We start from the raw sequence: 16,064 nt of genomic DNA on the forward strand, positions 1-16,064 counted from the left end.
CAACATGAACCAATCTCTTGTTGCAGGTGTATCGAGAAGGCCGGGTGAATGAAAGAGATTATAGGAAGCAGGAGGAATTACAGCAGCGATGTCTGATAGCTGAACGCAGTAAAGATGACCTCAAGATAAATCTGAGTGCAGTGCAAAAGAAAATGAAACAATTGGAACTAAAGTGAGCAAACCTTTTTAACCGTCAATTATAGCAGGAAAAAGTCAAGTGCTGTTAAAGCTTTCTGAGATGACTATGTAGATTAAAATCCTATGGGGGACTGTACATCATTATGACATAGAGCTATTTATTCTACAGTGCCTTGAAAACACCAGCTGTACATCCAGCGATTTTTGTTATTGTGTACAAACAATTTCATCTTGCTATAGTCTTTTTGATATATTGCAAAAAATGATATATAGAAATTTGATTGGAAAAACACACATTGTATTATACAGGTATAGAAAATCTATTATCCAGTATACTGCAGAATTAGAGTTTTCAGATGAGTTTTTAAGTAATTTTGGGCATCATGCCTAAAATATATAAAATTATATTATTATGATTATTAATTATATAATGCTAAACATTGCACACAGCATTGTACAGAGAGCATGTAATAATTCACATCAGTCCCTGCTCCACCAGAGCATAAAATATGAGCGGTAGATTGAATAAACACAATTACAGTAGGCTGATTTCTGCTGGAGAGAAGCATCCTGCAAAGTCATTGAAGCCTTTCCAGCAGCAGCTAGTAAGTAATTGAATCGGCCCCTAAATTCCGTAACTACAACTACTAGCAAATAATGTATCTTCACCATATAGCATGTTCAAATATTACAATTTACAAATTGGATGATAATTTAGCAAAAAAAAATGGGAATCAGAGGACCAATTTGGGGTTGCGAGTCACAGATTACTATCTCTTCTTATCTCCAGAATTATTAGAATTAAATGTAAATACAAATCTGGGTACGTGTTAATTACACAGTGATCACTTATAGAGAAAGCATAAAAGCAATGCTGCCCTGCGGTTTGGAACTGGCAGTCTCATCTTTTAAGTTATGTGAACATGGTATAGCAAGCACTAGTCATCCTGCACTTCAGAAATACCATTTGAGCCAGAATATGGGGGAAGATGTTAAAAATGCTCGTTCTACCCCATACTGGCACATACACACTCGAGGCTCCCCCATTATTGAGGGGAGCCCACAATTATGTGCTTCTTTAAGCTTTTATCTGGTGATCACCAAACAATAACACTCTACACTACAGTAAGCATTAAGAATTTCAGAGTTGGTTGGGTTCTAATGCACAGATCTCCTCCATTCTGACATCCATGAAGCCAGGGGTCTCCTCATGTGATGCAGTAGGTTGTCACCTTTCCACATTAGTACGCCTTGGGCTACCATATTATCCCCACACATTTAATGCATTGCTTTTATATTAGTCAGAAAAATATTGCATTATAATGTCAAGTGCAGATGTTGTTATGAAAACCTACATGTATAATCCTAATATTTTATATTATAGAAAGGTCAATTAATGCTGAAGCAAGAACCACAAAGTACTTGGTGGTGGTCGGAAAAATAAAATACACACATTTTTAATCCACTTGAAAACGCTGTTTAAATTTACCCCTCAGCGTCAAATATGTTAACTTCAAAACCTTTATATAACTTTTATTCACAAAATGTAACTCCCTGAAATAACATTTATGTAAGGAATTTTGGGTGAAATACTGTATAGTATTATATGTCACGGTTCAACGAACCTAGGACTCCTTAGGAGGTATGTCAGCTAAAAACTGACATTGGATTGACTTCCCAGAATGCCTTGTGTACTGCCCTGTGTACTGCGCTGCATTCTAGAGCACCAAATTTTTACCTTGCTCAGTTGGGAACTGATCCAAGACCGGGCTCCATGGTGCATGGAATGTACATATGATCCTTTCCCTCATAGTACGTGCAGGGAATCAATGTAGTGGTACTGTAAGTAGGGGAAGAGGTTAATGGATGGGTTATTTAATAAAGGATAAGGCAATGATGGAGGAACACAATGATTGGATCAGAATGGTGGGGTTAGTAAAGATTGTTGTAGGTATCAATGATGGAGGATTGGGGTGTTGCAGGAAGAAGCAATTAATGACTATGTATTAATGATTGACTTATGACTATGAATGAATGTGACTATGTAGATGGGGTGGCTAGTTATGTTTATAATGATGAACTGGTGATGATGGGGCAGGGTGATGGAGACATGTTGATAGTGGACTTATGTGGTGGTGAAGAGGATGATGAGGGGGCAGTGAGGTGGAGGAGGGGATTGATCAAACAGTGACTTATTTTGTTTATTAACATTTATATAGGACCGACTTCTTCTGTTGTACTTTACAATTGGGCATAAAACAGTTATAAAATGAGACAGGCTATTAATAGACGGACAAAGAAGTAAGAGGGGTCCTGCTCACATGGTCACATTCTATCGAATGTAGGATAACGTGAGCAGTAGTAGAAGAACATTTTGTGAAGATCAGCTTTTGAATTCAAAATAGATTGGTTGTAGGAGAGAAAGTCTGTTTAGAGGAAGACCAGTAAGGAGGCTATTACAATAATCATGCAAGACGCTTTTCTTAGATATGTGCATATCCTGGAGATGTGTCTTGGGTGTATGTAACATTATTGGGATACAGAATGAATGAGGGGAGCAAGAACAGTACAGAGACAACACTAGGACAATAGGCTTGAGGGGTAGTGTTTGTTGTTGTGTTGCCATCAGAAATACAGATGTAAAGTTGGTAACTTCTTTTGGCTGGTGCGAATATGAACTATTCTTGACACATTGAAATTGACATGGCGAGATGATATCCAAAATGAAGTGGCAGAAAGCTGTTCAGCAGCACAGATGGTGAGTGATCTGGGAAGGATAGATCAATTTGGGTATCATTGGCATAGAGATGATACTGAAATCTGATTGACTTTATTAATTTTAAGAAAAGTGTTATAGATAGAAAAGAGGACCCAGGATTCAGTTTTGTGGTATTCTAACTGATAGAGGAGGTGGATCCAGAAAAATTAACACGGAAAGCGAGATTTGATAAGTAGGATTGGAACCAGCACAGGACTGTGTCATAGGGATTGTATTGTTTGTATGAGAACAGAGTGGTCAACGGTGTCAAATATAGCAATGAGATCCAGGGGAAAAGAAGTATGTAATGCCCTTTTAAGGTGATCAATGATTTGATCACTGCTGAATGTAGTCAGTGCGGTCTCTGAAGTATTGTGAACGAAAGCTCAACTAAAGTGGGTCTAATAGCTGTGTGAGGCGGGTATAGACTTGCCTCTCAAGAATCTTGGAGGAGCAAGAGAGCCCTTACACAGAGCACCAGCAACGAACATGAAGGTGAAGCAGCCAACAACTTCTATGAATGTGAAGCTGCCAAATTACTTGTGGGACAATGTGAGGGGACAAGCACAACTACCAACGGGTTAATCTGTAATATGACAGTGGCAGATGTTTATAAATGTCAATTAAATAATGTAAATAAGCATATGCTACTTGATATAACCTAGATGCAAAGCTAATGATTTTAAGTGCCATCAGCTGGAGGGGTCAGTACCCAATTAGAATGGGTTGCATAGTGCTGCTGACAGTCAGGAGCACCATCATCATCATCATTGTGTACCATTACACCAGCCCTCTAGTACCCACAAGAGAGAGCTCTCCAAAAAGCCCAATTTGGGAATGCATTTGTTATGCCGGAATGATGTGAACATGCCCTTACTGTCTCCACCTGTAGGCAGATGTTCTGACTGGCGCCACCCGAGTAGTACCAAATACAATGTAACAATAAATTAAAAAAGGGGTGGGTGTAGTGCCAAAGAGTATAAGGGACTTTCCAAAAAGCACAAAGGGGTTAGAGAGAGAGAGAGGTTTCTGTGTGTTTCTCTGGTGCTGTATATGATATATATTTTATTTAAAAATAGTAGGAGAAATAAGGTAAACCTACAATGGGATAGCCCTAATAAAAATGTTGTGGGCTCTAGTTGTGGTCAAAATTATTCCTATACAGTGGAGATCTACTTTTACTCATATAATAATGAGAAATGTATGTATAGAAAAGATCATTCAAGTGGTTAGTGAAATAAATTAACTTTATTAAATCAAATGATAGAAGCACAGATAAATGAAAAAGAATACCAGCTTCTTTTTAATTTACCTTGTGACAATTGTTGGGACTGCATCTAATTCTATCTTTTATTACAGAAGCGCAGATGTCTGGGAATTTCATTCCTTCTCTCCCAGAAACCACTGGTGGACAAAGATATATAACAACTAATATTTAGAATATTGGTCTAAATTGCAGCATTTGAATTAAGAAATAATTGACAATACAAAGCAAGTATATTAAATACCAGATGTTTTCAAATGCTTCTTAACCAATAATACAAATATATATATATATATCTGCACAAAATTCCATAATTTAGAACAACATAGGCAATAAAATATATAATAAGTCATCAAATAATAAATAAAAACAGATTTCTCACATGAAGGAAAGTGCTTGTTACTCTGCAATGCGTTTCTCGGTGCGACGACCGCTTACTCTAACTACTTGGTCTAACAAATTTCTCCTACAATATTTTAGAAAATATTCCATATCCTGCACCAGAGAAACATACACACACCTGTTCTCCACCTATGCCTGCCCGTTACCATTCCACTGCTCCTGGTGTAAGGGGGCAAGTGACAGTTATATAATATATTATGCATATGGACGTATGCATACACTTCTGTTATGGGCATGTACAGTATAGAAATGTGTAGCTCTAGTTGAGACCCTTAAGCGCTTTGTAATTGTAAAAGTTCTAGGTTTTCGATTTTTTTTTAGAAAAATAGTCAGTAACTTACGACTGCGGTTTATGATGTGTGCCTCATGTAGCTAAGTATTATATGAGTGAAACTTTGGTGCTGAGAAAAGTGGTGAGAAGAGAGAGATTCTATTTTAGGAAAGCACTTAAAATACCTGTCCCGCTGGGCGACTCACTGCGTGTTCCACCGACATAGACAGAGGGGACGTGCTTCACATGTTCGTCTATATTTATATCATTATAAATGATCTGTATGGGATTTTCTATACATTTACTCACTGGTCTTATGTCATGGTAAGGAGTAGTCTTAAACCATCTCATGTCCTGTAATATTTTATTTACTAGAATTAATGTGCTTAGTCATAGAAGAAAAATGTTATGAGACCATAACTTTAAGCTTGCTTCTTTATGGTCACAATCCATTTTTATGTGATTCTTTTTGTGTGTTTTTTTTCATTCTGTTTTTTTATGAGCACTTTCTGCTTCCCAACTGCATAAATCTATATGTAATACCTTTTTCTGAAAAGTTGTGATTACAGTTACAATTGTAATTCTCCAAAGGGCATATTTTTCTGCCTGGATCCAGGCTACCTAGAGAGCTCAACTGTTCGGGTCTGATGCAAATCAAAGCTCACACACTTAAACTATTGTTCCATGTCCTGAATTAGTAACTGCAAGATGACAATATTACATCTTGATTTTACCTGCACTTTTTAAATAGCACATTATTCCTAGGTGAAACACATGGATCACAGCCTGCTGATCTGTGGCATTTGGGAAAATAGATTCACCCTATAATTTCTCTTCCAAAAGTGTGCAGACTGAAAGAAAATACATAATGTAATGAGGATGTAATAAAGGTTTAAAGGTCTGTCATATAAACATTCTCCTCTTATTTGCTGGCCATATGGGATTGATGGGTGAGGAATCGGGGTAGCTCTCAAAATTGAGTTGCTGTACTTGACATATATTTTGCTTCTCCTTAGATGGACACCATACATTCTTCTACATGTGAAAGCCAGATAAGCATTTATTTTCCTTTTTTAGATAATAAGCTCTCACAAGCCTTGCCTTCCTCTCTCGGTGTGCCAACTTGTACATGGAAGGCAAGTGCTATCTTAACAAATTACTCCAATAACATGAAGGTTTGTGTTTCCATCACAATGTTAAGGCCAGACCTATTAGAAAGAGAGAAAAACATTATGGACAGCACAGATAGTTTACCAGTTTTATATTAATGTAGCAGGGGTTATCTTTAGTCTAAAAACAATATAAATATATCAGAAGTCCTTGCTAATAAATATATATGATAACATTTCTATATTTAATCAGGCAATTCATAACCTGTTTAAGTTGTTAAGCCAAATAGAGGTTGAGTCTCCCATATCAAAATATTCCGAAATATGGAATGTTTTTAGCATGACTGAGATAGTGACACCTTTGCTTTTTGATGGTTCAGTCTACACAAAGTCACAAAATTATTACAAATATTGTATAAAATGATCTTCAGGCTGTGTGTATAAGGTGTAAATGAATTTCATGTTATATACACAAACTTTGACTCGCAAAATTATTAAAAATATTGTATACAATTACTTGCAGGCTATGTCTATATGGTGTATATAAAACATAAATGCATTCTTTGTATATATTTGGGTCCCATTCCCAAGATATCTTATTATGGTATGCAAAGATTCCAAAATACAGAGTTTTCCGGTATCCAAAATACCCCTGGCCCCAAGCATTTTGGATATGGGAGACTCAACCTGTACTTCTAACATAAAATGTATTAATATAATTTATCTCTTGTAAAAAAAATTCCATTGACACAGTATGTACTTCAATCACCTAAAAAAAATAATGTTAGATGGATTATCAGAATTAGTTTGTCAATTAATTTTAATCACCGTTCTTTCTGAAGTACTCATTGGAGCAGCAAAATATATAAGCCAATATAATCCAAATACTGTTTAGTAGCCCCCCTTGTGTGTATCTAATAACTGCAGCTCCCTGGCTGAAAACAAACCCTGCCCATTATCGGTACTGCTTTGAGAAAGGTAGTCGGGTTTCTTCTGTTTATTCTTAACACATTCCCAACTGATGCGTTTCATCTAGGACAACTAGACTTTTTCAAAGTTCATGTTGTGTCTTTAATATTTAGTTGCAAGAAACAAATTAGATGTTATTTTGAAGCTTTTATAGTTGAGTCAATTCCTTATGTTATGGACTGCAACATTTCCACTTCTTGAGAAAGCCGCCAGTGTGCAGTGAAACGCGTTAAAGATACAGAGCTTAGTACTCAGCAGAGTGAATGTTTTCTCCAGCGCTTCTAGTGACCTATCTGTCACCATGACTCAGAGCTCTTTCTACTGTGGTCAATATCACCAATCTCCCAGCATTTTTTACGTCTGCTGGGGTGGTTATTTGCAAGCTGGTTGCACTCACAATGGTCAAACTATCCCACACGCTAGTCTTGGAGCAAGTGTGAGATCTATCAATGAACACTACACTCAAGTTGGGCAAGGGACTGTGGCACTGTGAGTATTGGAGTGTGTGTCCCAGCCAGCAGCAGGAGTCAGCAGTGATCCACATACTTCAGCAGGAGCTCAGACCTAGAGCCCCAAGGACATTGCCGGTGAAAGGCGAAAGCTTGTCATGGACTGTGACTTTTTCCTTATTGGCGGGCAGTAATTCTTTCCATATCAGCGTATCATACACTGTGAGAACATGTGATCATGGGACACCCTCCAGCGCTTATATCTTTAAGGGCACATCATTACACCAATCAATTTGAGCCCCCTCCACGATTAAAATGGTCTGGTTGGAGTTGTTATCTGGAGTTGCCGGATTTATCTTATTAGTGGACAGCATATCTCCACTGTTTATAATGATCTACTGTAAAGCTGGGTACACAGTGACGGATATATTGGCCGATCAGTTGATCGGCCAATATATCTGGTGCCAGTGTGTACCAGTGATATGTCTGTGAACGACGACGTTCACAGACATATCGCATCGGCTGTGGTGTACACTGATGGACAGATATATCTGTCCATCGGCAAGTGTGTACGGGTGATCAGCAGATCGCCTATACACAGGAAGCGGCAGCCACAGGGAGGGGGTCGCGACTCAACTCCAGGCCAGCGGGACCCGCGGCTGCCTGGAAGATGATGGGTGTTCATTATATTTGAACAATTATCATCCACAGATATATCTGCAGATCACTCGATCTGCAGATATATCTTTACAATGTGTACCCACATTTAGGGCACTGTTCTCTATCTGACTATTTATTTGAACTTCTCTAACAGCCATTTTCACTAACCACATGCTTGGATGCATAATATATTAGCCAGTATCGATTAAGTACCATGCAATACCTATATTGTTTTTTTTTATTTTTTTTTAACCTTTATTACATTATTATACTTGTGTGCTTCTGTTAGTACTGTTGCATCCATTATTAGTTTTCAGTTTGTGTTTCTACAATGTCCAACTCCCGGGAGTTATTATATTGTGTATTATGTTGTTCTATTAAATGTTTACTATTTAAATTCATTGTGCTTTTGTTTGACTCTGTGTTCATAGCGCCACCTACTTTTCTTTTTGTGCTTTATTGTGACCAGATTTACATTACGCTTTGAAGGTTGTCATCTATTAAACATATGCAAAGCCTTTTGTGGATACGTCACCAATTTGCACCAGGATTAATTTGCGTTTGCACTGAATCACTGCCTGATTAGATATACTATATTTGTTTGTGTAGATTCCCTGAACGCTCTATAGCTTTTTTTTTTTGCTTTGTGGCATTGCTATTAGTGTATAGTTGGATTTGTTCCATTGACAATTCTATAAATTCCATTTTATACCCCTTTTACACCAGAGCAAAAACCTGGGTTTTTGCTGGGTCTACCCGGATCGCAGTTCAGTGTAAATGGGTCCCTGAAAAATAACCCGGCAACTCGGCAATTCAACCCACGTAGCTACCAAGGTCAGACCCAGGATGGACCTGGGTAATGGTGCAGTGTAAACGGCGCAACCCGGGTTATCTGACTTGGATCATGCTTAAAATGAGTTGATTGGTGGTTGTGCAGTAGTCACCGCCCACTTTTTATGACCTCACAAGTTTAGCAGGGCAGACCCAGGTTCAGTGTGAACGGGGGCTGACCTGAGAATAACCCAGATTGATGGTGCTGTGTAAATGGTGTCTGACCTGGGTTGGAACCATGTCTGAAAACCCAGGTCGAACCCGGATGTTTGGTGGAAAAGAGATATTACCTTGGTCTTTGAAGGAAGCATGTTTGTTTTCATGCAATAATAATGGATCGAAATGTTATGAATGCAGGATAATACTCCCATAAATGTTAAGAAGCACACTGGATGCAGACCGCAAATACTTTTGTTTAGCATATTTCTTTCTGAACAGACTTTGGGCCTGATTTTGATGTGGACAGTATTGCTCCCTGTAGATGTGCAATACAGTACAACTAAAATGTAAATGCAGAAGGAGTCGTCTGTAGGGAATAGACTCCTCCAGCATGCATCTGCGATCCGAGTGTTACGTCCAAAGACGGATCATCATATCACCATTGCAAACCGGTTGTGATGGCCGGATCCTTCGACAAGTCTGCATTGGCCGCCGCAACTAGTCAGCCAAGTCCAGGAAGTGTGCATCCAACGACTAGGCCCGGCACGCCTTCAGAACGAGGGCGACACGCCCCAATTTGTATAACTGTCCTGGCTCATGCAGTGAGGTGTGCAGTCGGGAAAGCAGCTGCCTTAATGCCGGCTTCCCGGCTGCTTTATCCCAGCGTGGGATAAATGACCGGCGTCTATATCTAGACACCCGTCATTTGCCCGACACCGGGAGACTGGCGCTCGGCATCCCGGTCTTGCGGACAGCCGCCGGGGGGGGAGGGTTAGGTTTAGGGTACCGGGGGGGGGACTTAGGGCACCGGGGGGGGGGACTTAGGGTTAGGCACCCCCCGGGAGGGTTATGGTTAGGCTTGGGGAAGGGGGTTAGAGTTAGGCAACCCCGGGGGGTGGTTAGGGTTAGGCACCCCCCCAGGGACTTAGGTTTAGGCATCGGGGAAGGGGGGGATTAGGGTTAGGCACCCCTAAAGAGGGTTAGGAGGTTAGGTTAGTTTATACTTACCTTAGGGACAATCGGGATTTCCAGCGCTGTCGGGCTTCCGCTGCCGGGCTCTGCTGATCTGTCGGGCTGCAGCTGCCGGGAATCGATCTGCCGGCCAAGTGGCAGCCGGGATTCCATACCTATTCCTGCTGAAGCGTACTGCAAAACAATGCAGGACAAGGACATGGTTTATATACATGTATACAGCACACACAAAGGTACATGTCTACTCACTGATTTTGGGAGTTGTCTCAGCAACCTGGAAATTCGAAGAGGTGAAACCTCTTACTCTTAATAGGCATCATGTGCAAATGTGTCACATCCAATTCAGCATTACTTTTTTAGTGCCACTGGTTTCTGAGAGAGAAACTTTTTTCAGTTTTTCTCCTAAAATACTTCTTGGTTGAGCCTAATCTATGGAGGGGAATTTAAGGCTGACTGTATTACATGTATTAAATTTGTGTTTAGGACTATTTTATGCAGCTGAAAATGCTGTTCTCTATTGTACAGCAACATGCAGACAAAGAATGGATCCCAATAAGAGAACAGGGTGTGAAATAAAGATCGCCAGCTCTGGAGTAAAAAAGAGCGTGACTAGAAAAGAACTAATGTGCAGAGCCGAATTTAGGCCCCAAAGGGCCCTAGGCACAGTGCAAGTTTGGGCCCCCCCCACCTTCTCCATCCGCTTCCACTCTACCTTATGGGTATATGTACTGTTTGGGACAGTATTAAGATTTTCTGCTGCTGCATATTGCAGAGACAGAAAATATTCTATTAACTCAATTTAACATATAAAAAAGCCAGGACAGCTGAGCGATGCTCAGCTCCCTGACGCTATTGACTGGCAGCAGTAATAAGCGACTTATGGTGCGTACACACTGGGCGATAAAGTGGATGACTGAACGATAACGATATCATTATCGTTCAGTCGTTCACAATATCGTCCATTTTTCACACCAAAACTATGAACGATAACGACGAACGACTAACGATGCGTGTTCCCACGGGCCGTTCGTCATTGATGTTCATCCGGCAAACATGCAGGCCAACCTGACGATGTTGTCAGGTCGCTGCATGTTGGGGAATGGGGGAGAGAGCCCGGCGCCGAACGATATTGTTAATGATATCGTTCAGCGGGTGTGCTCAATGTCATGAACAACATTGAGCACACCCTGCCGGGGACACACTAGACGATATCACTCAGGGAGCATATCGTCTAGTGTGTACGCTCCTTAACTCTATAGCTTTTACCGCCACGTATAGTCCCTTCTGCGCATGTGTAGCCTGGCTCTGATGATCACATTTGCACAAATTTAAACTGAAAGCCTTGACTAGAGCATCCAGCAGGTTCTACAAAAAATAAATAAATAAGACGTTAAAAATTGTTAAAAAAATAGTAAAAATATTATAAATTACCAAATAAAAATGATATATATGGTGATTATGTGTCTATTTAAGGTAAGACACTTGTATTCTGCCTTGTCGTGACGTAAGTGCCACACATATTAGGCACTGAAAGTTGCTAAGTTATATGCTGCTATGATTGTCATCTTATATATACAGATATATATGTATGCATCTGTGTGTGTGTATACATAATATATATATATATATAGGTGTCTGTACAGTATGTGTGCGTATATATATATATATCTCAAAGAGCTCAGCACTCAAGATCCTGCAGTATAAATATATAAGTAGATAATATATATATATATAATTTTCATTTACTTCTTTATTTATACTGCAGGATCTTGAGTTCTGAGCTCTTTATATATATATATATATATATATATATATATATATATATAATGTATACACATACTGTACAGACACACATATATATATATATATATATATATATATATATATATATATATATAATGTGTGTGTATTTATATTATGTATACACACACAGATGCATATATATATATACACACACACACACACACACACATATAATTATATCACATTATATAATGGGGGGGTGGAAACAAAGACAGATGGGGAAACAGAGGGACAGTTAGGGGACAGCACAGGAACACCAACAAAGTCACAGATACAGTATCTATAAACACAGGGTTGGAGAGAGACAGTGGGTGATGGGATCATACTCACTGGGAAAGGGGTAAACAAACACTTACTGTACCTACCTATTAATTGATAGTAGCACGGGGACGAGGTGAAGCAGATGTGTCCAGGAAGTGCACTGACTGTAGTGCAACTGCATAACAAGGCAGCCTGCTACGCTCCAGGCCTCACATGTCACAGTAATCCCAGGGGGCGTGGTCAGACTCAGCAGACTGCAGTTTAACTGGTACCTTTTCCTCTCCACTGGTCCAGGAAGGAAGTGAGCACCCGGCCAACAGAAAAGAGGTCAGGGGGCACGGCATGCGTACAGTACAGGGTACTGGGAAGCAGCTAGATCCCCTCCTGTTCCACCACTTCCCCCCTCCCCCCGGCAGCCATATATTGCTTCTGTCTATGGAAATAACTAGTATGTCCTTCCCCCGCCCGGTCAGTGCAGTTCCAGCGGCCGGTGTTTTCAGCTGTACTTGCCAGCGGCGTTTGACAGGCGGGCCCCCTCCGACCACCGGGCCCTAGGCGGTCGCCTGTACTGCCTTGTGGTAAATCCGCCACTGCTAATGTGTGCCCCTTGCAGTCCTTTACCTCATTGCAGAACAGAACAAGGCCTGTCCTAAAGTCACACATCTCTTCCTCTCTGCCTGTGCATACTTATGTTCTTCTACAAACACTGTCATCATGCTCTGTAATACCCCGCACAGTTGCCAAATTTTATGACCAAAAGGCGATTTTATGCAAAGTTTCTATTCTGCAGATAATGCTGACATAGAATGACTGAATCTATAGAAGAACAGAAAGGCGAGGGTATGCAGAGACTTTTGAAGTTTATCACTCATGAAATAATGGGTAAACAACACAATTTGAAGGACTTTGAACGTGGAATGATAGTTGATGTGAGCAAAATGGCTACACTGCTGAATTGTTCAAGAGTGGTAGTTAAAGTGTACACAGAGTGGACCAGCAGACAAAAACTGGGTCTAAGCGCATGGCCTGTGGTCATAAACGACTACTGAACTGGAACGGAAAGTGGGCAGACTTGTTCAGTCCCACAGATGGGCTACAGTGTGTAAAATTATGGATAATCTGTGCATGGCTTGGAGCTACATGGCATAGGTTGTAACTTGCCTGCTCTGCTGTCGTCCATCCATGTGCCCATACCGTCTGAGCGGTGATACTTGGTCGTTGGTGGCCCAGAGGCAATAGTGATCATCTCCTGCTGACATCAGGATCGAATTAGACATGGCCGTGGCTCAGGCTGATCCCTCATCTCTCCCACATGGCCGGCGGAAGTCTCTGGCATCTTACCCTGTCTTCTTCGGTTTTGATTTCTGCTGCTGTGCTCTTGGAGGGTAGCAGTCTCCTCCTGCAGCCTGTCTGGACTGTTCTGACGACTGTCCTGCTTCCTCCTTGGTCCCACTGGGTGCTTCCTGCGTCTTCCACTGGTGGCAGCCATCTTGGGATACTGCTCCTCTGGCTATGTGGAGCTGATTATCCTGGCTGTGATTTTTACTGCACCTGCTCTGGATTTGGCTGAGGTTGCCTCTCCCTCCTGGCTAGTTATTCTTCTATGTGAGACTCTTTGAAATTTTCTGCCTCTTCAGTGTTACGGCTGTCATCTTGGATCTGCTGGCTGGGACCTGTTGTTCTGTGCCTCCTTATACTGACTGTTTCTCTCTGTGCTTCAGGCTGATGTTTTCTGTGACTTTATTTGTATAATATGGGGAAATTGGGCCGTGCTTCTGAAGCTGCTCTGAATTGGAACGCTTTACTTGCACTACTGCCCCCCCTCTGGCTGATGACTCTCCTATGGCTCCACTGCCTCCTTTCTCTGACCCTTTGCCTGGCTCTGCGGGTGGTCCCCCTCTCTATGTCAAACAGATCCTTCAGACCTTCAATGCTTCTGAGAGAGGGGTCACCAATTAAATTTGTGAGGTGCAGGTGGACATTTCTATGATTCTTCATGACCTTAAAAAAGGAATGAGTAGGGGAGGCCAAGCATTGTATATCAGCTGTGGATGATCTCGCTGCATCTTTGCATGGTCAAATTGCGGATTTATCCTCTCAGATGGCTACTTGTTGCTCCAAATTATCTGACTTTGAGGGTCGGCTTTGGAGAAATAATTTATGCTTCGTGGGCCTTCCGGAGCGGTCAGAGGGATTCACAGTCATTCCTTGAAAACTGGCTGGGGCAGTTGTTCAGAAGGGAGGCCTTATCTCCGCAATTTTCTGTGGAACAGGCTCATGGAATTCCTTTTAAGTCTTCTCCTCCTGAAGCTCCACAGAGAACCTTCATAGCCTGTATGATTCACTATAAAGATAGGAATGCTGTGTTCTGTGGCTGGTCTAACTAAGTGGTCCTCTCAAGTTGTACACTCATTCTGTATGTACTGTATATTCAATGCTTTTCAAGTCTCGTCTTCGTGTGGTGGCGGATGTGGGTACTCAATTTTTCAATACCCCTGACGAGGCTGAGGTTTGGCAGGAACAGCGCTGGCTGCTGCATCATTGATATACAGGTTGAGTCTCCCATATCCAAATATTCCGAAATACGGAATATTCCGAAATACGGAATATTTTTGGCTTGACTGAGAAAATGAAACCTTTGATTTTTGATGGTTCAATGTACACAAACTTTGTCTAAGGCGTAAATTATTACAAATATTGTATAAAATTACCTTCAGGTTGTGTGTATAGGGTGTATATGAAACATACCTGAATTTTATGAATGTACACAACCTTTGTTTGAGCCACAAAATTATTGAAAATATTGTATAAAATTACCTGCAGGCTGTGTATACGGTGTATATAACACATAAATGCATTCTGTGTGTATATTGGGGTCCCATTCCCAATATATTTCATTATATGCAAATATTCCAAAATACGGAATATTCCGTTATCCAAAATGCCCCTGGTCCCAAGCATTTTGGGTATCGGAGACTTAACCTGTACTCATTACTGGACTTACTGCTCTTTCCTGGTTCTGGTTTGGGGAGGAAGGGGTGGGCAGGGGGTGATTGTGAACTTCTTGTGTTTACAATGTATCTCCAGTGTTTTTCCCATTCATTTATCTGTCTGCTTTGTTATTTTGTTTTATATTTTGTTATTATGCTGTGTTGTTTTTTACATGTTATATTGTTAGTTTGGGATTTCGTTTTTTTTGTTTCTAGGGACACCGCTCTGATGGAGGGGCTTGATGGCAGTAGCTTTAATTTAGTTGCCCATTTTGTTGTCTTTTTGTAGTTATTTGCTTGGTAAGTTTAGTTCGGGGCTCCGGGTATGCCATAGTTTTAGGCGGTTATACAGGGTGGGATGGGGATCTTTTGTGTGACTTGGATCCTTTTCTGGACTTCCACTCTTTGTTGATGCAAGGTGAAATGTACATTGGATATATACCATAGTTGAATGTAGCTGCTTGTTAGGGATCCAGTCCCTAATCATTGGGGTATAGTTTATAGGATGGGAGAATAGTGGTGTTAGGATTTATTTTCTTATTTGTTGCAATTCTCTGTCACATTGTCATGGTAATATCTTGGTTATTGTGGCACAACTACACCTCTGATCCTTGGATTGTGGTCCAGTTTTCCATGATACTCTGGTTTTGGGATTTTCATGTGCGTGTGGGGGCTGTTGTGGTTTGGATGGCGCTTTCCTGCCTGGTCTGACTGTTATTGCTCATTATTTTTGCTGGGCCTGAATATTATATGTATAATTGTCTCTGTACCCTACTTTGCCTGGATCTTGCTTGGTTTGTTTGGACCTTACTACGACATATATGTTGGGTTAACATGTTGCTGTGTGACCAGTTGTTTCTCTTTCCTCCTAGTTGCAATATGTTAGTACTGTTGCCCTCATATTCTTCATTATCCTTATTTTGCTTCATTTGTTTTTGTATTTTTTTCCTCCCAATTCAATTAAAAATACACGATGTAAAAAAAAAAAAATTATGGATAATCTGAATCGGGGACCAATTTAGATGGCC

At 40.7% G+C, this 16,064-nt stretch overlaps 1 protein-coding gene across 1 annotated transcript in view; it reads left to right on the plus strand.

Annotated features, from left to right (window-relative positions):
* Nucleotides 1-16,064, plus strand: part of SCLT1 (sodium channel and clathrin linker 1) — a 146,522-nt gene that overhangs the window by 92,855 nt on the left and 37,603 nt on the right. The window contains exon 17 of the mRNA XM_088476098.1: nt 27-172. Coding sequence (XP_088332224.1) covers nt 27-172 — 146 coding nt within the window. The remainder of the gene's footprint in view (nt 1-26; nt 173-16,064) is intronic.

The sequence above is a fragment of the Taudactylus pleione genome, unplaced genomic scaffold, assembly GCF_031769625.1.
Source record: "Taudactylus pleione unplaced genomic scaffold, aTauple2 ptg000183l, whole genome shotgun sequence".
Lineage (NCBI taxonomy): Eukaryota > Metazoa > Chordata > Amphibia > Anura > Myobatrachidae > Taudactylus > Taudactylus pleione.